We start from the raw sequence: 20,403 nt of genomic DNA on the forward strand, positions 1-20,403 counted from the left end.
TCTAATGGAACGTTCCACTCGCGACGAGTAGGCGGCGAGCGCCCGCAGCTAAGCCGACGGATGGGACGTTCCACCGCAGGAGAAAGGTGGGGGCGAGGAGGCCGCGCCGTTGGAAGAACCCTCCCGCCGCAACGCCCCCCTCCGCCGCGACGGGTGACAGAGCGCGGCTTCCGGGCGCCGCGTTCGAAAGAGGAGGCGGCAGCCGCCGCGCCATGGCCCAGTCGGTGGTGGTGCAGGGTAAGGGGCCGCGGCGCCCAGAGTCCCCCCCCGCCTCCCCCTCTCCGCGCCTGACCCGTGTCTCTCCCCTTTGTAGTGGGCCAGTGCGGGAACCAGGTGGGCTGCCGCTTCTGGGACCTGGCGCTGCGGGAGCACGCCGCCGTCAACAAGGTAACGGCGCCGCCCGCCCCTCACCCGGCCGGTGCGGGCCGCTGGGGGCGGCCGCGGTGGGCCTCGCAGCCTTCCGGGTTCCTTGCAGTGATTGCAAAGCGCTGCATTTATTTGATTAAACTAAATCCACTTCCTCGTGGACAAAACTATCCCCAGGTTTTTATGCTGCTTTAACTCTTCCGTCTCTGATTCACATCAGCTTTCTCTAGCCCAGGGGCCCTCAAACTACGGCCCGCGGGCCGGATACGGCCCCCAGGGTCCTCAATCCGGCCCCCGGTATTTACAGACCCCCCCGCCGGGGGTTGGGGGGACACCAAGCAGCCGCAGATGACTGCCTGCCACTGCATCCGCGCCAGCCCCCTGGTTAAAAAGCTTGGCGACCCCTGGGCTGGCCTTTCCACCTTGAAAAGCCCCGGGTGTCTCCCTATGGGCAGGTGTTACCAGGTTTAAGGCCGTTAGTGAAAAATAGAGGGTTGCTCAGGGCAGGTTCCTTGCAGCTGGTGGTAAAGCAGAAGAGCAGCCCGCTGAAGCCCACCTTTTTAGTGCATGTCCTGCAAGGACTTTCTGTCCAGTTGTGCTGACTACCCTGAACAAAAACGCACTCTTCTTGCCGTGACTGTAAAAATGCTATTTCCTAGTGAATGCTGTATGTTAACATATAATGATGAGCAGTCCTCGGCACCTTCTGTTGAAGCAGCTGTAAGAAGGCAATGGATGAAGTTCATATGTGTATGGAGAGTCTCTTGGGTTTAGTTTTGCAGAGAACAGTGACTTTCAAATTCTCTTTCATCAGGTCTTTAGGAGTATGGTAAGCAGTCTGTAAAGTAATAATGTTTAAGTATTTAAACTTGCCAGGTCTCTTTAGCTTTATGGTGGGGGAAGGGGTGTGTGTGTAAGTAATTTCCATGCCACCCCTCAGCAGGGAGTTTAGGAATCACTGATACAATGTGATGTGCTTTCCTTTCCACAGAACTTCATAGACATTGGTATCATGGGCATGGAGCCCATGATGAACTGGGTGTTGTATCAGTGATAAGCTGAGTCAGCAAAACAGCAGCTATTCAATTTAATAATTTCATTGGGATCTTCAATAAAATCCTAAATCTTTGGAAATTAAGGAAGAGTACTTGTTTAATCTTGTGCTGAAAAATTAATCTCCTAGTTACATCCTCCTATCAGTTTTTAATATTAAGCCAGTGCTTCAATGAAATGTTCTTTTTACAGCTGACTAGAGCTAGCTGGATTCAACATAGACATTCATTCTGTTTTGGGTGGGGAGGTTTGACAGGTAACCTTCAGAGGTCCCTTCCAATTTAAATTATTCTGTGAAAGAGCACTGAGAATTTCTGATGTTACACATCATCTTATGCCGTGTTGTTTCCTTTTAGAAAGGAATTTATGATGAAGCATTAAGCAGTTTTTTTAGGAACATAGATACAAGGTAAGTCTTCTTATCAAGCAGCTCATGAGTTTAATGTAGTATTAATTCTAATATCTTAACCTAAGTTACAGGGTTGGTTTTTTGGGGTTTTTTTTAGTGTTGTTGTTTCAGGTCATATTTAGTTTGTGGTAGAGAAAGATTTTGCTTTTTTGTTTTTGCAAAACACTATCTTTACCTTTCCATTTTAACTATACTTAGTTCAGTAGTTACAGGTGTTGGAAGTGTTTAGATTTGTTTTCCTTTCCTTCTGTCCCAAAAATAGACAGTCAGGATCTGATAGCTTTTGCTGTTATGAACAATGACCTGACTGCAAGCCCTCTGAATACCAATTTAGCAGCATTTCTTAAAGACTTGTAAGAGGAATTGCGTATAAGGTAGTGCGGAAAGGTCATGTCAGTTTTTAAATCCCTTTTATCTGACTGGTTTGTCACACAAAGAGTGGTGGCTGTGATTTTTCTGTTTTGAAGTTAACCAATTCATACTTTTAAAAGCATTTGGTCATCTCTTATCTACCCAATTACAAAAATCCTTCCAGTTTGCAAGAATGAAACAGTTGTGCACTTGGATATTGCTGTTGCATTTTAATTAATTAAAAAAACATTTAACTGGCCTCTGTTTCCTTTCATCATATGGCAAGGCTGCAGTACAGCATGCGATTTTAAATAAAGTGACATTGAAATACTGTTTTGTCTTAAACTTTACCTCTTTGAAAGAACATGTAATGTGTGGGAGTTTATCATTGCTATTCCTCGCGGCATTTCCTAGAATATCTGTCTTTTTTTTTTTTTACCTAAGAAAATTTGGTTGTGAACAGTGTCTATGTTTCTGTATATGCCAGATGAAACCCTCAAATTTGTAATTGACAGGTTGGCTGCAATAGAAACGTCTGTTTTCTCTCTGTAAAGAGGAAGGACCTCTACAGTACCGAGTGAGATAAGTTTTGAGGAAGCTTCCCCTACCTGTGAAACAGAAGAATGATTATTCAAATCTTGTCTTTTCCAGGAGTTGTTAATTTTTCTGTTGAAACAGTTCACACTTTTAACTGTAGCCTTGAACCATAGTTTACTTAGGGATGAGTTGTTTCAAACTCTGTTACTTGGGCTGTGAGGTTTTGTCCTTTCGTTATTATTATGGGCTTTGTTTTAGTTTTATCAGAAAAAAATAGTTCACACCCCAGGTTGTTGCAAACATAAACCCCTATGTCATAAAAATAACAAACTTCAGTCTTCTATGCTATGCCGTATCACTGTTCAAACTAATTAATCCGGATGGGTTATTCTGTCAGAAATAGCTATGAACAACACCCTGGCAGAACCACACAGATTTTTCTTCTCTTATGGTAATGATTAAGCTATGTAATATTGAAAATATGCATATGTATGGTGTTATGTGCAGACATGCATGCCTTAAGCCTAGAGGATTCTAGGAAATGTGAGGATTTTTTTCAGCAATTGAGTCAAAGTGATTGGAAGTATGGGCTGGCATGAAAGACCACAAAGACAATAGTAAGAGAAAAAAGTGTTGGTTTTGGGAGTTTCTTCCTCTTTGAGTTTTTTAGACCTTGAAGAGAAATGGAACTTCTATAGCTGGATTTACTTACTGGTGCTGTAGTGGAGTCATATAGGGAGTTGTGTAGGCTAGGGGAATCGCATGATTACTGGAGATTGCTCTGAGCTGCTCAGCTAATGAGAGGTGTCTGGAGAGCTGCTTTGAGTGAGGGGGTGGAGGATCCTGGAGGAATCCAGTGCAGCCCTGTACTCACTTCCCCTTGTGTTCCTGATGGGATTAAGCGTGATCAGAATCTTTGGTGCTGTAGTGAATTTCAGCTGATGTTTTTTGGAATACTGTTGTGGCTGAATGTAGAATAGTCTGAGATACTTTAAATTTAGGCTTGACCAGCCCCCAAATTAGGTAAACTGAGAGGAAAATTAGATCTGTTTTCCAATATCCTTGCCTTTTTCCCCATGTTGAATATAGTTTGGCCAGATCGGAGTATCTCATCCTTTGATTGCAGAAGCACCAGCATTCATTGTGGAAAAAATGTGATTGTACACAGTGCATAGTCCCCTAGCTTGATCAGTACAACCAGTTCCGGAAAAAAAAAAGAAAATTAAAGCTATTAACATAGCCCAGCTTGATTTCTGAGCTGGTAAATCTTAATAGCAAAGTAAGTCAAGCACAGTGCTATGCTAGTGCAGTTACACAGCTTTCATACCTTGAGCAGCAGCACAGTACTGTACTACCCCTGCTGGAAAGGTAGTGGTGCTACTTGGTGCGCTGTGTTCCGTTATATGATGCAGATACACATACCATGTGCTAGATAAAAAATTGTTTCAAGTTTTGGCAGTGCTTGTAGAATTACCACAGAGCAGAGGCTGTATCTGAGAGTAAACTTCCATTGCTTATCTTTTCAGCTTTCTGAAGTACCGCTTAGGTACTGATCTGCGTGATCTGTTTGAGATCGTGTCCTGTAACTGAATTACTTTTAGGGAATTACAAAGTCTTTCTTAGCAGCAGATTCACTGTGTTTCTGTTTGTTTATATTGTAACAGGCCTCTGAACACGAAGGATTAAGGAAGGAATATTATTCTAATATATATTGCCTTATTTTCAGTTATGATTCTGAGCTTGGATTATTTTTTTTTCCCCAGAAGTGGTGGTGATGGTCCTGATATTTACAAAGGAAAAATCTGCTCTTTAAAAGCACGAGTAAGGCAATCTATAAAGGTCACTCGTTTTACACTGCGTATTTATGTCCAACTGTATGGGAATTTTCATAAGGTCCTTATAATTGCATATGTTTTTAATACTACTTTGAATATTATGATTTCTAATAGTAACTTCTATGGTTCAATGGAGTAATGCAGTTTGCCAGTCTTGTTGGGTAATTCAAATTATAACTTTAATAAAATGATTGCAGATGTTACCAACTAAGTTTTTGTTTATATCTTCTAAAGACTGGGTTTCGTTGATTTTATATTTATTAAAATTTATAATTTAAAATTATTCTTTATCCCTAAGTATTGGGGCAAAATACTATAAAATTTTAACAAAATTGCGTTGTCTGAAATGCTGTCCTGTTGACTTCTAGCAAATCAGACAAGGTGAATCTAGTTGGTCTCCTAGTTATTTAAAACTTTTTTTTTCTCTGGACCACAGTAAAATCAACACCGCTTTTATATTGTAAATAATTTTATATTTCTTTGTGGTGATTACTTCGAAGGGTAGTTTGCTTACTGACTGAATATTTATTCTTTCCTGTCTCAAAGGCACTGTTGATTGACATGGAGGAGGGTGTGGTAAATGAAATTCTGCAGGGACCATTGAGGGATGTGTTTGATAGCAAGCAGCTTATCACAGATGTTTCTGGTTCAGGAAACAACTGGTGAGAACCTCTTCAGAAACCATTTCATAGCAACTAATTAGATGGCATTTAAAAAGGGAAATGGTAACAGTAGCTTTCTTGTTCATTCTGCACCTGGGGAGCTGCAGCATATTACCAGTAAACTTTAGAGTCACTGTTGCTTGGAGAAGGGCTTTGAAAAGCCTTTTACAGAAGGATAATTCTGCTGATGTATCATTTTGTTTGTTTTCTTCTTCCTATTATTATTTGGTGGGTTTAGTTTTGGGGTTTTTTTGTGTTCAGCTGCTTCCATTGCTCAGTTGAAGCTATAATCTAGTTTGCAACTGTACAACTAGTGTGGAGATGAGATATATGAACAAATGCAGTTCTGATTTCTAAGCACCGCAGAGTCAGGCTTTGTGCATATAAACTACATTACCAAAAAAAGAAATTCAGAGAAAGATCGATTAACGTCACAAGTTCCAAATTTTCACTGAGACCTTAATGCAACTCTAATAATGCTCAGTGCACTACAGACTGGAAAGCAAATCATCAGCAAATGTACCAAAAGCGTGCAATGTGGGGAATAAAGTATCCTGTAACTTCACCATCAAGCAGGCATGTATGTAGAAAATGAGCTCTTCGGGGTTTGGGTTTTTTTATTACTGGTAGCAACTGACTCATGTATCCAAAGGAAGGTCAGTACATGTATTACATAGGCAGTTCGTTATTGTTAAGGAGTGTATAACTTTCATTTCATAATTACAATTTGATTATCCAATGTGGAAGTTTATTTCCTTATCAGTACAAAATAACAGTGCACATGCCAAAGCTGTGAACTTAATGTTCAGCCTCAAAATTAACATCCTCAAAATTAAAACTATGTCCTGACTCCCATGTTCACATGATGTAGTCACAGCTTAGCAACTCTCACAAATTAGGTGTTGCATGCAGCTCTGGACTCTGAGCTTTAAAATGTTAAATAGGGGGTCTAAAAAAAAATAATGAAAGATTGATTGTTGGATTTCTTTTAAAAGTACTTTTCATGTCCTCAGGGCTGTAGGTCATAAGGTATATGGCTGTCAATACCGGGATGACATTGTGGAAAAGCTAAGGAAAAACGCAGAACATTGTGACTGTCTACAGTGTTTTTTTATAATTCATTCTATGGGAGGTGGTAAGTAATTTTTTCATGGTTAGTATGATTGCAGCAGCCACATGTGGGAAAAAAGAAAAACCAACACAACCCTGGATCTTGAAAAGATCAGTGTAATAATCTATATTATTCAGAAAAAATAATTTTACACAGTCCAATGAAGTGGACCTGTAATTACTTATTATTTCGTTAGAGCACTGAGGAGCCCTAATCATAAGTGCTACCCAGAACAAAAATGCAGCTATGCAGCTAAAATTTTAAATATGAGGCAATGGGTGGATCAAGACAGGTACCAAAGACAAGAAAACACTGAGGTATTATCAGAAGAAGGGACAGTGACCTCAGAATACTGACATTGTTGTTGTAATCAGGTTGTTTTTAACCATGGGGAAAGTTTTCTGAAAGGCTTTGAAGGAGACCTAATGTTTCTTAACTTCAGAAAAACTTTTTCTGTTTTCCTTCCACAAAATTCTCTTGAATCCAGTCTAGCTACTTTGTTAATAAGTCAGAAAGGAGAATCCCTTGCAGTGACAATTCTGTCATTTTTGTATTGCTACTAAGCCTTCCTTCCCCAGAAATGTGGGGGGAGTATGTATTATAACTGGTTGTGATGTGGAAAAAAGACACAGAAAATAGTTCTAAATATGAAGCAAGAGTTTTACCAAGGGCCTTTTTTGTGGCCATTTGCATAATTTGAGAGACCCTGCAGAACTGTTTCTGTTATTGCAGAAAATTGCTGTCTTGTTCATAGATGAAATTTGCTGCTGAGAATGTTAGGTTCCAACACGGAAAAAACACAGTTCAGCTCTCTGATTTGAGCTCAGTGCTATGTGCTTAGTGCTAATGAGGGAAAAAAGCATGTGTGCTGGAGGAAAGGGGTTGCTCTGTTTTGACTGTTGAATGAGAAAACTTCATAAAGAAACCTCAAAAGGAAAGTAAATAATTGTTAGGGGCAGTTCAGTGTTTTTAAACAAATATTTCAAAACCCATATTAAAGATTTTAAAATCAGAAATAAGAATACTAGGTCAGAAAAATGTTGGTTACATAATAGGGCTTTTTGGTTTGCTGAAATTTGAGATTTACTTCATCCTGTTTGGCATACTATGGGAAATATTTTTATCACTTAAATTATTTTCCTGTCTGGGAAAAACCTTCCTGCCTGAATTTACATCTGAGTGGCCTCCACAGTCAGCCAAATGCTTCAGAAAATATTTATTAATATGCGTAATTGAAAAGTTGTATGTTTCCAACATATGAGGCTTAAGGCTCAAGATAACATGAGGGACCTTTTATCTTCTCATTCTGTCTTCATTCATAATTAGGGACAGGATCTGGCCTTGGAACTTTTGTACTAAATTTGCTTGAGGATGAATTCCCAGAAGTATATAGATTTGTTACTTCAGTTTATCCCTCTGGCGAAGATGATGTTATTACTTCTCCATATAACAGTGTTCTGGCTATGAAGGAGCTTAATGAACATGCAGACTGTGTGCTACCAATAGAGAATGAAGTAAGAAATAATACTCTATTTCTGTCAACTTCTTTTTTATCAGATTGCACATAGGAAATGTTTTTTCTTTCTGTGTATTGATTTGAGTGCCAAGTCTTTAAAAGCATAATTTCAGTTCTTAAAGTAGTAATTGAACTCCTAAGTCACTTGAAGACTGTTGAAATTAATATAGGTATCGCTAAAAAGGTGTTCTGCACCTTCAAAGTAGTCTGGAGTGATTTATTTTTTTTCATGTGCATTTCAAGGTAAACAGTTTAAAGTTCCTGTTTACTGAGGCTGTGTGTCTTACACTCTCAGCAATCAATTTGTGCATAGTATGAGTACAGTCCTGCAAGGGAAATGACTAACTACGCTAAATTCCAGCAGACTTGACTTCACCAATTAGCGATATGAGCATCGTAGGCGTACCTGACCATGCAGACTACTAGATTCATTTGAATCTAACTTTGATGGCTCTCTTGCTGTTTACATATGGAAAAAGCAAGAGGAAGCGAAATATATTTGGAGAACGTTTTTGTTTCACAGGGATCATGAAAATTTAAAATTAATTTTAGAAAATGAGCATTTTTAAAAGTTGAATAAAAATTAAAACAACTAAGTCGAGCTGTGTACATGTTTGTGATGCAAGGAACAGACTTTTAGAAACACTTAAGTCAGTCCGAACTGGTCAAATGTTGGACTTACATGTATATCAAAGGTATAATCTTTGAACTGGTAGTGCCATGTCTTGGCCTTTTCTTTAAGATCAATCGAAATAAAAAATTGAGGTACTGAATTCGAAAGCTCTGTGTTCAAGACTTTTATGCTTTTTTTTTTTCCTCCTTTCATAGTCTCTGTTTGATATAGTTAATAAAATTCATCAGATGATCAATTCTGGGAAGCTAGGGTCAACTGTGAAGCAGAACAGCTTGGTAACATCAAGTGCAGGCAGTGCAAAATCTGTACAAGAGAAGCCATTTGATGCAATGAATAATATCATAGCCAACTTGCTGCTGAACCTGACAAGGTAAAGTTAACAGTTTATTCCTCTGTAGAAGTAGTATTGCTGGAGGCAATATGTTCTGCAAATATGCAGGCCTGCATCAATTCAAAGAATATGAATTGTTTACCATTTGATACAAGTCTCCTTGTTTTAAGAATTAGTTACTAAATGTTAAAGTATTTGGAAGCATTCAGATTGCATTGGTGTTGCTCTAGCCATGAAATAGTCTTGGACATGAAGTAAGAAAGGGTTATAGGCAGGAGGATATTGTCTTCCGTTAATGATTAGTGGAGCCTGGGGAGAATTGTCTTTCTAGGCCAGCTGTATTATTTTATAAGTATTGTCAGATCATTATTGCTCCTAAGCTGTCTATTACTGCAAGAAATTCCTGGTGAAATACACTTCTGGAGTATTGGCCTGCTTTTCTTTTAAGCAGCTTGTCAGGTATGCCAAGTCACATGTGTTCTATTATAGCCTATTTATTAAAACTGGTATTCAGCAGCTATGCCCACATACTGAAAAACAGTGCGAAAGACAGCAATTGGGAAACAAGGTCTTGTTCTTGGTGATTTATTGTTCTATAATGAGAAGTATAAGTAAATAAGATATATAGCACAGTTGGTGCCAAATATGGAAGTTTAGTAATTATACATGAACAGTTTTTGAACACTGTGGTGTTTTACTGCTTTATTGTACAGAACCATTGAAAAATAGTTTTAATGAATGTTTACATTATAGAAGTAATTTTATAAGTTTATAACAGTTCGTAACAGTTTGTTAATTTTTCAGCTCTGCTAGGTTTGAAGGTTCCCTTAACATGGATCTTAATGAAATCAGCATGAATTTAGTTCCATTTCCTCGACTTCATTACTTGGTTTCGAGCTTGACTCCTCTGTATACATTGGCAGATGTTAATGTACCTTCTAGAAGGTAAGAGAAAAAAAAACATTGTGGAAGCTTTAAATTTGAACTTAATTTCTGATTCTTCATAGCTTTCACTAAAAAAAAATATCCATTCTCTAGCAAACCTAAGGGTAGAAGTTCTAAAAGTCTTAAGTCTGCCACGTTTTTCTGCCACATCATCCTGCTAATTTCAGGAACATCCTTTATCCTTTTTCTCTGTAATAGCTGAGCTAGTAAACTTGAAATCTATTTTTGTTATCTCTGCTGGGAAATGTTTCTGTTGGAAAAATGTGTTATGTAGATATAACCCGCACCACAAGTTTTTGAGTAACAGTTTGCAACTGACTCATAAAAAACTCTAAAGACAAACTAGGAATTAAACCAACCTCCTTGTTAGTTTAATTAGTACTCCTTGGGAAGTAACGGCATCTTCAGTCTGGAGATGCAGTGTGCCTATTCAACAGCTTATTGTAACAATAAGCTGATACTTGTCAAATTTTGTGAGATTATTATTTATCTCACTGACGTGGCAGAAAAATAACCAGTTAAAATAAATTTTACTGGGTTTAGTAAATTAAGTTCCATCAGCAAAAGGTCCAGATAGTGATAGAGGCAGCTATGGGTAAGTGATAGATGTATGAAAAGTGGCAAAGAACCACTGCTTTTCTGTGATAGCAAGTTGTGACAGTCAGTTGGATCTCTTGAAACCATACCCTGAGGAGACAATACGGTGCTGGAGGGCAGGTAGCAGACTATGGGGAGAGTCAATCATGTTTCAGAATGAAGTGGAACCAACAATATTTTTTGTCTCCTTTGGTTTTTTAATAGGCAGATTGTGGTAAGGGTGATTTTTTTTCTAAAACAAAAAAATAGAGTTGATAGATGCAGAGAGTTTGAAACACGTGGAAAGAATAGCTTGGATGTTATGGGTCCATAGAAACCTCCTCAAGACGCTATCTTTGATATCCCACGGGACAGTGGAACTTGCTTAAGGAGGTGAAGAAAGAAAGAACATGATCTGCAGTGTCATCTTTTAAAGCAGTCGTACTTGATAAAATTAGAATAAGTAGACAAATATGTATAGTCTGTCTTTTCCTAAATCATTTATCAAAACTAATAAAGTTCCATGATACATTGATCCTTTTAAATAATGAAGCATAACAGGCAGATAATCAGTTCTGTAAGGGTCAGCCGCACTTAAATATTCCTTATCAAGTCCTTCATAAGCAGTGAGATTGTCCACTCAAAAATTGTCATATAACCAGAATCTCAAGTAGTTAAAACCTTCTACGTAAGTTTACTAGTTTTTAACCATTGACCTAAAATGGCCATTACGAAGGTCTCTTAGCCTGTCCACTTCTCTGACTCTAGACTCAACAATGGCTTGTAACAGGAGGGAGAAGAGAGGGGGAAAAATGGATCAGGTGTGTTTTTTAAAAACTTCTAATGCCAAGATATGTACATGTAAAGGTTTTAATCTTTTTCATGTCATTCATGGTCCCAGGTAAAATGTACCTTTACCTCCAGAATTTTATTAACTTTTAAACAGTAAAGATGAGCAGTCTGAAGAACTTTTGTTAGCTTGCTTTAGTAAGAGTAGATCACTCTTTCCTTTTCACCTAGGTTGGATCAGATGTTTTCAGATGCTTTTAGCAGAGATCATCAGCTAATTCAAGCAGATCCAAAGCATAGCCTCTACCTTGCCTGTGCACTTCTTGTTCGAGGAAATGTGCAGGTTTCAGACCTTCGCAGAAATATTGAAAGGTTTGTAAACCACACAAAGTAGTCATGTGATTTGTTATTGAAACTGTTGTCAGTTGTCCAGGGCACTCTCACTTTTAGTTTCAAGAATTTCAATACCAAATCAGTTTACTCAGAAATACTTTTCCTAATTTCAGAGAAGAAAATGTAATTAATTTACATAATGAGTTAGTCACAGCATTCTTGGATTTCCAAATAAAGAGAGTTGGCTATATGTCTCTGTGCTGCTCCTGTCATTCTCAAAAATGCAAAAGAAAGTAAAGCCTGATCTTCCAGAGGTCTCCTGCCAGTAAAGGATGTTGGACAAATAAGTTCTGTAGTAGAAGTTTGGTTTTACTGAACAGAAGGCCCCTCACTTCCATGGTTACTTTCATGTAGATAGGGAATCATTCCTATTTTAACAACTCTGTATTGTTAGCGCCCTGTTTCTACCTTGTACACTATTGACCTACATAGTTATAACAGGAAAGGCAGGCAAGCTTTGCATACAGAATGCAGTTTACAGCTAGACAGGGATGTGTAGGGAAAATCTGAGTCTGTAAAGCATTTTACTTATTTCTAAACTACAGGTAGATTGATTGTCCCACACACAGCATTAATCTGCCCCTCTCTTAAACCTCAGAGCGCTCGCATCCCCTTTATAGAAATAGATGCTTGTAACTTGACTTTTCAAACACTGATTCCAATTCATTAACTGAACAAAATTGGTGTTTGCAATTCAAATTTAAAATAGTGATTTAGTCTGAAGTCTAAAATGGCTTGGTTCTGAAAGCCTAAATGTTAACCTTCTCAGACTGTTAGCAAAGAAAACTTAAGCTTTGTGTTCTTTACATTCCTTAGGTAAGCAAATATTTGTATCACAGGTTGAAGCCTTCCCTGCATTTTGTGTCCTGGAATCAAGAGGGCTGGAAAACCGGTTTGTGTTCAGTACCTCCTGTGGGCCATTCCCATTCCCTCCTGGCTTTAGCAAACAATACTTGTGTAAAACCAACTTTCATTGAACTCAAAGACAGATTTATGAAGCTCTACAAGAAAAAGGTACAACTCTGATCATTGTAACATCTGTAGCCACTTATCATTAGCGTCTTGCATTATAGGGAAGCAAATCTTGGTATAACGAACAGACTGTTTAAAATCAACATCCCAAGATTATTTGTGTTACCAATCAAGGAATCATTCCAACAGCCACCACTTTAAAAGCATAAACCCCTTTACGTACCTACCAAGTACATAAACCCGTCTGTACCTACTAAGCAATATACTACTTTATTCAGCAATGAGGCAGTATCTAACAGATACTGGTTTGTGGTGGGTTGACTTTGGCTGGCTGCCTGGTGCCCACCAATCTGTTCTCTCACTTCCCTTTCTCAGCAGGACAGGGGGAGAAAGTATGATGAAAAGCTCATGGGTCAAGATAAGAACAGGAAGATCACTCACCACTTACTGTCATGGGCAAAACAGACCTGGGGAGTATTAACTTACTTTATTGCCAATTAATAGCAGAGTAGGATAGCAAGAAATAAAACCAAAACTGACAATACCTTCACCCCACCTCACACCCTGCCTCCCAGGCTTGATTTTGCTCCTGCTCCTTCTTCGCTGATCTTGGTGTCTGCAGAGCTGTTTCTCTCAACTGTTGTGCAGCATTTCTTACAACTCCTTAAATATGTTGTCACAGATGCACTACCTGCATCTTTGGCCAACAGCAGGTCCATATTGGAGCCAGCTCAAACTGGCTCTGTCTGATACGGGGGTAGCTCTTGGTATCTTCTCATAAAAACCACCCCTGCAGCCCTCTGCTCCCCCCTGCTACTAAAACCTTGCCACATAGACCCAGTACACAGTTTGGTCCGGTGTACCCCAGAAGACAGAATATGAAAAGATGCATGTGTAAGAAATCGGTAATATTGACTGTGATTCTACAGGGATTTGTCATAAAGTTACCAAGTATTTAAACAAGGGATGTCATGATATAAGTCTTTAAATCTACTTTCTAAGGTGCTTGCACTCCCCTTTTCAGTGCAGACTAAATGTACTTACTGAGCCAAAGGAATTAGGTGCCAAGAAAAAGGATAACACTGAAATTTTTTTATTGCCATAGGCTCACCTTCATCATTACCTGCATGTAGATGGGATGGAGCAAAGCTGTTTTTCTGAAGCCATGTCGTCTTTGTCTGACCTAATAGAAGAATACAATGAACTGGATGCCACAAAAGGTGGGCCTAGAACAGATCCATCAAGACTGAAGATAGCTGTTTGAAGAAGGAAGAACTATTTTTTTTATTTTTTATTTCCCCCAAGCATCCAATGACTTTAGCTAACCAGAATGAATTGCAGCTATTGTAATTCCAAAGTGAGACTGGGACAACATCTCTGGGAGGTGTCATGTTAAATGACAGGCCCAGCCTGTAAGAAAGATTTGAAGACACCTAATTATGGTGGGTATCAGTAAGAGCAATCTTCCTAACTGTAGAATACATTGACATACCATATGCTGTAAACAGAAGAAAAAGAGGTTGTAGCAGCCAAAAATGTAGCTCTTCTCTCAGACTTCCAGCTTACAGTAAAGGCAGACTTTTCTTCCAAGAAGGATCATCATTGCTAGATTTGTTTTTAACAAGCAGTTATGAAAAGAAAAGCCTACATAGTCTTTTTCAAAGATGAAAGCAAGTCTAATGAAACTAATTTCTTAAACTTTGCAGGTTAGTAGTAATTTCAAAATGCTTTAAGCAATGTTCATAGTTTTAATATTTTTGCTTCCATGTTGTACTTAGCTATATTAGAGTTTTCTGAGCTGGTATGAAAATAGGCAGTATCAGAAAATTCAGCAAAATAAATTGTTTCAAGTATTAGAGTATTAACTAACATATTAATGATTCATATTTATGAATGCTGACTTGCACAAGATAATAAGATAACACAATATACCTCTGAGCCAAACACACACTTATAATGAAGTTATAATGACTGTTCAGAGAAAAAAAGTTTACATGCTTACAAGAATGCAAGTTAAATAAATGTTTTAATATTATAATTACCAGGGTAAGTATATTTTTATATTACAGTAAGAACTTTTACAAAATAGAATACAGCTGTTTCCAGTATCTTGCCAGCCCTGGCTGTCTTCAAACTGCAAGACTATTGAACTGTTAAAATCAGAATGAATCAATACAATGATTTCTTAAAGCTTGAAGTCCTTCTAGCAGGGTTGGGGTGGGTATATAAGTAAGCACAGTTTTCAATGTTGAAGTCCAGAAGCATTCAATAAAACATTGTGATAACATTTGTTGAGAGCAGGTGGTTTTTTGGTGGTTGGTTGTTGGGGTTTTTTTTAAGAAAACATTCTAAAAATACTAATTTCCTTGAAATTTTGCATCTGTTATCTGCAGGTGCCCACTCATTTATACCTTAGCAAGTGTGGTGTTTATATTCACAACTCTGGAGAAAGATTGCTGCAAAAAGCAATCTGGGCTTAAAATTGACTTCTCTTGGAAACAGCATTGATGTGCTCTGCTATTGCAGATGCATAGTAGAAAATGTTAATTTGAGAATCAAGAACGATAAAGTATTACGGGGTAATTTTGTTTTTTTCTAATAGGTAGAGCATCTATGAATTTACATTGTCTTTGTGGGCAACAACTTGTTACAGTGGGGCTCGAAGCTATATTACTGCACCTTTTTAATTACAAAAAGTTCTTGTTTTGACATACTAGTGTTATATACATCCTTCTCAAGAATGTATTTCCACATATAAAACCAATTATGTTTAAAAAGATGTGCTCTTACTTGCATTTTCCAGGTGCTATTTTAAAAAATACTATTCGCATGTGCAGTTTCACTATAAACATTGCTGTGGCAGGGGGTTACACTAACTCTTGAGTGTGTGAACTTGCTGTTGCACTCTTAGTGTGTTACAGTCAATGGTGTCAAACTTGTCATAAAACTTTGAGTTCAGAAAATATGTCTCCTGGAGCACTGCAAATCTTCTGACATACGCATGATGTTATCCACATCATCTTCCACTTAAAGAAGCCTTCATTGGGACACTCAAACTGTACAGTGATCATTCTGGACTTATTAGGTATGCAGCACCTCTTGTCCAAGCACATCCCACAGAAGGTTAGTTTATAGCTTTCAGTAGTTGAGCATCCAGAAAAAACTAGTTTCTCTGCTGTAGGAAGCTGGAATGTTGGTTGACAAGTTTTTCCTTTTGGAATCTTGAATATAAAAACAAAGAAAACCCTGAGTTTTTACACATTAAAAACATAACACATAAGAAAAACTGCAAAATGGAAATGTCTTGCAAATTACTCCTTCTGAAAGCTGTCTTGTTTTTCTTTAGTAGTCAACAAATAGAAAATACTTTTCTGAGTAGCTGAGCACCGGGACAGCACTAGCAGCACTTATATTTCAGGACATTATATTGTTTTGTTTGAAATTACACACCAGTCATTAACTATAGAAACCTGAAGACTGAAGGTAGAAAACAGAGAAGAGTTATTTTAAAACCCTTTTAAAAAGCAAGAAGTAATTTTAAATGAGTAGTTGCTAACACATCCATTTTTCCATTACTTCCAATATTTTGATTTTCTTTTAGGAAGTCATTTTACATTAGACAATACCTTTATTTTCTTCAGTATATTGGTCAGACAAGGCTGGATGAAGCATAACCTCTTTTCTTTTTTCATTTCACATTTTCTGTTTTCATTGGTCACTCTGCTGGATATGCCTATGCCACATGTCCTGGAACAGGGTGTCCAGGGAGTTGCCTGTACTAGGCACTTTTTCTTCAAAACTAGTGGTAAGCTTCTGTAAGCTGAGAGAACAATATATGATTGATGCAGTGGAACAGCCCCAAAAGGATTAATTGAAAATAAAAGGATAAGCATTTGATTTCTATTCATGAAGGTGCTTTTCTAGGTAAATCTAAAAACGAGGCATAAATGAAGTCACACAAAAGCTGGCTGGGCTGCCGTTAAATTTTACTGACACTGGGTACTCAGGTCATAGCAAGGACTATGAAATTGCATGTGTTGTATGAACCTCCAGTTTAATGTGATGGAAATGTTACATGGAGAGAGTTATTTGTGGAATTTTTATGAAATCTTCAGAATGGAAGAAAATTATTGAAGGCCAAGCGTAGCTTGAAAAGGGGTTCTGAAAACACTAATGTTGCTTTCTTTGTAGATACTGTGAAGTCTTCAGGTTTTGTACAGAGGCATAGAATTCTCCAGTCGCTTTTAGATACCACTGAAAAGCCTTCGCTCATGGGTTAAGCTGGATTAGGTGGAGTACACTTAAAGAAAGAAACAAAATTGCAGTGGAAAAGTTCATGGTGAAACTCTGCAAGAAAAACTGACTATATAGAATCTGTGCATTTAGGTAAGAGCATGGGCAGAATTGCAAGGATACCTGGAAAGTAGACAGCAATTTAAAGACCTCATTGCAGCAAGCAGATTAAAAGCTTGTCACAGATCTGCAACAAATAAAGGGAAGTTAAATGGTTGTTGATACTTGGTACATTTTTTTTTTTAAAGTATGACCTAGGTGCATACATCCCTATGTATCTGAATTGGGTAAATCAAATTGACAAGGAAAGCCAGAAAACAAAGCAATAGCAGTAAAATGAAACTTAGCACTTCTTATCCACACTAACAGAAAAAACTTTTCAAAATAGATGTTGGCCCATTGAGCCATTCATGGAATTCATGCACATGTTGACGTGATATTCCTGCTACACTGGTAAAGGGAAGGGGGAAGACTTCACTTCAAAACAAAAATTTTAAGGTGCTTGAGAGGGTTTGTGTCACCTGAAGAATAGCATCCTTCAGCATACACAGCCACCACAGGGACAGGCTGTTGGATCCCTGAACCAAGTCAAATAGTCAAGTGTGCAGCTTTTCTCAAGGTTATGCTGTGCAATTGATTTAAATTTCTGAGTAAACTCTGTGAAGTGCTGCAGTCAGAAAAGGAGTTACAGAAGGCTGGGTTTCAGCTTTTGGACCTGCTGAAGTGCTACAAAGTAAGTGGCTTAATGCCATTCTCCAGATAGCTGAAATACAGCTCCCCACCAGCTCAATTCATGTGTGTAATGGGGTCTAATGGCTTGTTTGCCATTGTTTTCAATGCATTATGTTCTCTCTTTGATCAGATTAGCAATGCTTTCTAGAAATGAAGTCTTTCTTCATTTGAAGTCTTGCCTTACCGAGTGTATGTTTATACACAGTATTAAGCATATTTCTGTAAAACGGCTTTGATACTAGTTATAGGTATTGTATCATAATTTTGAAGTAAAGACAAGCTGCTTTTCTTGGTTTTGCTAACTTGCATGACTACTGCCAATGTCTTAGAAGCTGTCTGAAATGAACTTCAGATTTTGTAAGCGGGTCTGTCTGCAGATTGACTTATGTGGGTCTATCTGCAGATTGATTTAAGTGCATCTACCTATTTACTCAGCAGCCTTTTATAAAGATTTTCTGATAAGCTTTTTGATCTTTTTAGGGTTTTTTTATTGATCCATTATGATGATTAAGGCCATAATTTTCCCTACAGTTCAATCTGCCACTAAATAAATGGCTTAGCTTTCTGGTACCCACATGAATTGTAAGGAAGATGAGTTTCATCATGGAAACTTGTGCACACACACAGGGAAGGAGACAGCACAAGTGCAGGCAGCTCTGGCCAGGGAAGGGCCAGGATAGCTGCTTCTGCCAGTGGTGCTTCCTTAAAGTCAAAAAGAGAATTGCAGTGTTAGCAGCACACAGCAAGAGTGAGGTTAAAGGGAATATCAACTGACCCTGGTAGAACTGCATGGATAAGCTCGCATATGCTTTTGATCAGACTGAATAGAGGAGAAATTGGGGGAAATGTTGTAATAAGAAAAGCCACTAAGGCAATTTTTATCATTTTCTTCTTTCTATTGAAAGAAGAGGCCTGCAACATGTTAATATATGTATGTGAAAACCAAGACTCCCCACCACCACAAAGCAGGAGAAAGTGAGACAGCTCCCGGGCTGTGAAATGGCTGTCCATGAACAGGCCTAATAGGTCTGATCTGATGAGCAGTAAACTCTTCCAAAAGACGGGCTGAAGGTAGCTTTGGCCAATTCCCTGGTCACAGGAGCCAAAAAGCTTTTGGCTTTTCATACTCATTAGGTTTAGAGAAAAGAGTCTGTGACCTACGAGTAAGAGGAGTAATTGGGACAGACCAGTCACCCTGGCAATGGCCTTCAGGAAGAACTGAGAAATTGCCAGTGTGGTGCCTGCCTGGCTGCCGGAGCCAGGGACACTAAATGCAGCAAGGCTCATGTACAGAAAAGTTTACCAGAGTAGCCAGGCACACCTGACATCAGTCTGTAGTTTGTTGATTGAAGCTGCTTGTGCTGTCCTGAGCCACAGATGGATTGTCCGGGCTTCTTTCTGCCTGTGGCCCTGGTGCAGGGACTTGCTGCTAATCTTGGTGTGAATACAGGTGTACATCCAATTGCACCACTGATACACAGGCACTTATAAAGCGGGTTAGGTTGGAAGGTCTGCCCATTAAGATAATAAACTCCATTGAGCTCACATCCTACAGCTACCAGATCTGCAAATGGTAAACAACAGTTACTAACACAGGAGGAGCACGTGGTTCCTGCTTACAGAGTGCTAAAATGTGACCAGCCTTTACTGCACCCACAGCTTCAAGTTCTTCCCAAGCACAGTTTGGTTTTTGTTTTTTATTTATGCCCAGTGATAACTACAGCTGCCTAACTTTAAATCAGTCATCAACACACCTGCAAATAACAGGCTTGTGCACAATGAACTGGTTTCACTAATGCATACACAGGTAAGTTTAAAAGACAGTCCCGGCCCTACTCGGGTTCTGTAACTGATCAGTCAGAGGACTGGGTTAGGGTACGTTGCCTAGCACAGAGCTGTGCAGCACCAGCAAGCAGTTTGCCTCTGAAACCCTTCACCTCTGTGCTCCCACCCTCCTGGATTTCAAGAAAAGAACATGAAAGACCAACTTACATGCACACACGCCTGTTTCGTACCTAGGCTCATCTTCTGAGTAGTCACAGTAGAGGCCTTTGTGGGGATCACAGATGTCTGCTTCATTGCAGGTCTCTCCTGACTGCCTGGCACAGACCTTACAGCAGCCACAACCATCCTTCACCAAGCTTATCCCGGGGCTGCAGGCTGGCACAGGTGGGCATCTGCATGGCCAGTGACAAACCTCCTTGCGCTGGTGGACTTCACTGGTTTCTGAAGGTTTTTCTCCAGGCTTGACTGATGGGCTGTGGAAAAACTTACACACAGTGGGATATTTTGAGAACTGAATGCATTATGCATAGGTGGAACAGCACAAAATTAAGTTGGGATGGAAAAAACTGTGAAATTCCATGAAGACACTTAACATTTCTCATCTCACAGGATCCAAAAGCGAGAGGCTGTGAGGTTTAGGTAGGAGACAGTGGACCAATTTCATCAGTCACTGTCATGCACTGAAATGTTCCACCAGCGAGCCTGGCCTCCTGCTTTTGTGAAACAGAATTCATTGGTCTTTCCTTTGCCTTCAATAGAGCAAAACCTGTAGTAGAGCTGAAGTAGGGAAAAAGTGTTTTGAAGTAGATGGTGGATTTGGTTTAAATATTCCTTCCCACAAACCTCCTATCAAGTTAATTAGCTTTTGATTCCTCCCACTGATAGCCAACCATTTCCATGTGTGCTACTTCTGATGGCAAAAGCCTTTTAAAATAGTAAACCTCTGAGTGTTATTTTTACTCCAAAATTTGAGTAGCTGTTTGGGAAAGAGCATTATAGTATTTACAAATTCTCTTGTGCTAGATGCAAAAATTGCATCCTAATAAGGGAGGCTAGTAGTTGCACCAAGTTTAATAGGTCATTTTCTAAGAGTGTATCTATTTGTATGAGTTC

At 38.9% G+C, this 20,403-nt stretch overlaps 2 protein-coding genes across 4 annotated transcripts; one reads left to right on the forward strand and one right to left on the reverse strand.

Annotated features, from left to right (window-relative positions):
* The first annotated feature begins 94 nt into the window (after positions 1-94).
* TUBE1 (tubulin epsilon 1) lies at positions 95-14,767 on the forward strand. Of its 3 annotated transcripts, none has more exons than XM_055713665.1 (12): positions 95-237; positions 314-387; positions 1,776-1,828; positions 4,480-4,537; positions 5,098-5,213; positions 6,227-6,348; positions 7,651-7,838; positions 8,669-8,844; positions 9,610-9,750; positions 11,347-11,487; positions 12,348-12,522; positions 13,586-14,767. In XM_055713665.1, exons 1-12 carry the CDS (start codon positions 213-215, stop codon positions 13,742-13,744), a joined length of 1,428 nt encoding a protein of 475 aa, XP_055569640.1. In that variant the 5' UTR covers positions 95-212; the 3' UTR covers positions 13,745-14,767. The 3 variants fall into 3 exon arrangements, with proteins under 3 accessions (XP_055569640.1, XP_055569641.1, XP_055569642.1); XM_055713666.1 differs by lacking the exon at positions 95-237 and adding an exon at positions 1,026-1,195 and having other exon boundaries at positions 318-387; XM_055713667.1 differs by lacking the exon at positions 95-237 and adding an exon at positions 1,612-1,675 and having other exon boundaries at positions 323-387.
* A 133-nt stretch (positions 14,768-14,900) lies between these two features.
* Positions 14,901-19,807, reverse strand: CCN6 (cellular communication network factor 6; the record flags this gene model as incomplete). The annotated part of the gene is made up of 4 exons (XM_027814634.2): positions 14,901-15,701; positions 16,107-16,300; positions 18,827-19,069; positions 19,498-19,807. Coding segments are annotated over 4 exons (1,029 nt in total), but the record flags the coding sequence as incomplete, so codon positions are not given.
* Between the last annotated feature and the right edge of the window lie 596 nt (positions 19,808-20,403).

The sequence above is a fragment of the Falco cherrug genome, chromosome 6, assembly GCF_023634085.1.
Source record: "Falco cherrug isolate bFalChe1 chromosome 6, bFalChe1.pri, whole genome shotgun sequence".
NCBI lineage: Eukaryota > Metazoa > Chordata > Aves > Falconiformes > Falconidae > Falco > Falco cherrug.

Excerpts from the sequence above, each read along its gene's own strand:
- TUBE1 (XM_055713665.1), top strand. The coding sequence starts at position 213 with ATGGCCCAGTCGGTGGTGGTGCAGG. Across the intron at positions 5,214-6,226 it reads TCTGGTTCAGGAAACAACTG|GGCTGTAGGTCATAAGGTAT; the intron begins GTGAGAACCTCT and ends TCATGTCCTCAG. Across the intron at positions 11,488-12,347 it reads CTTCGCAGAAATATTGAAAG|GTTGAAGCCTTCCCTGCATT; the intron begins GTTTGTAAACCA and ends TTTGTATCACAG.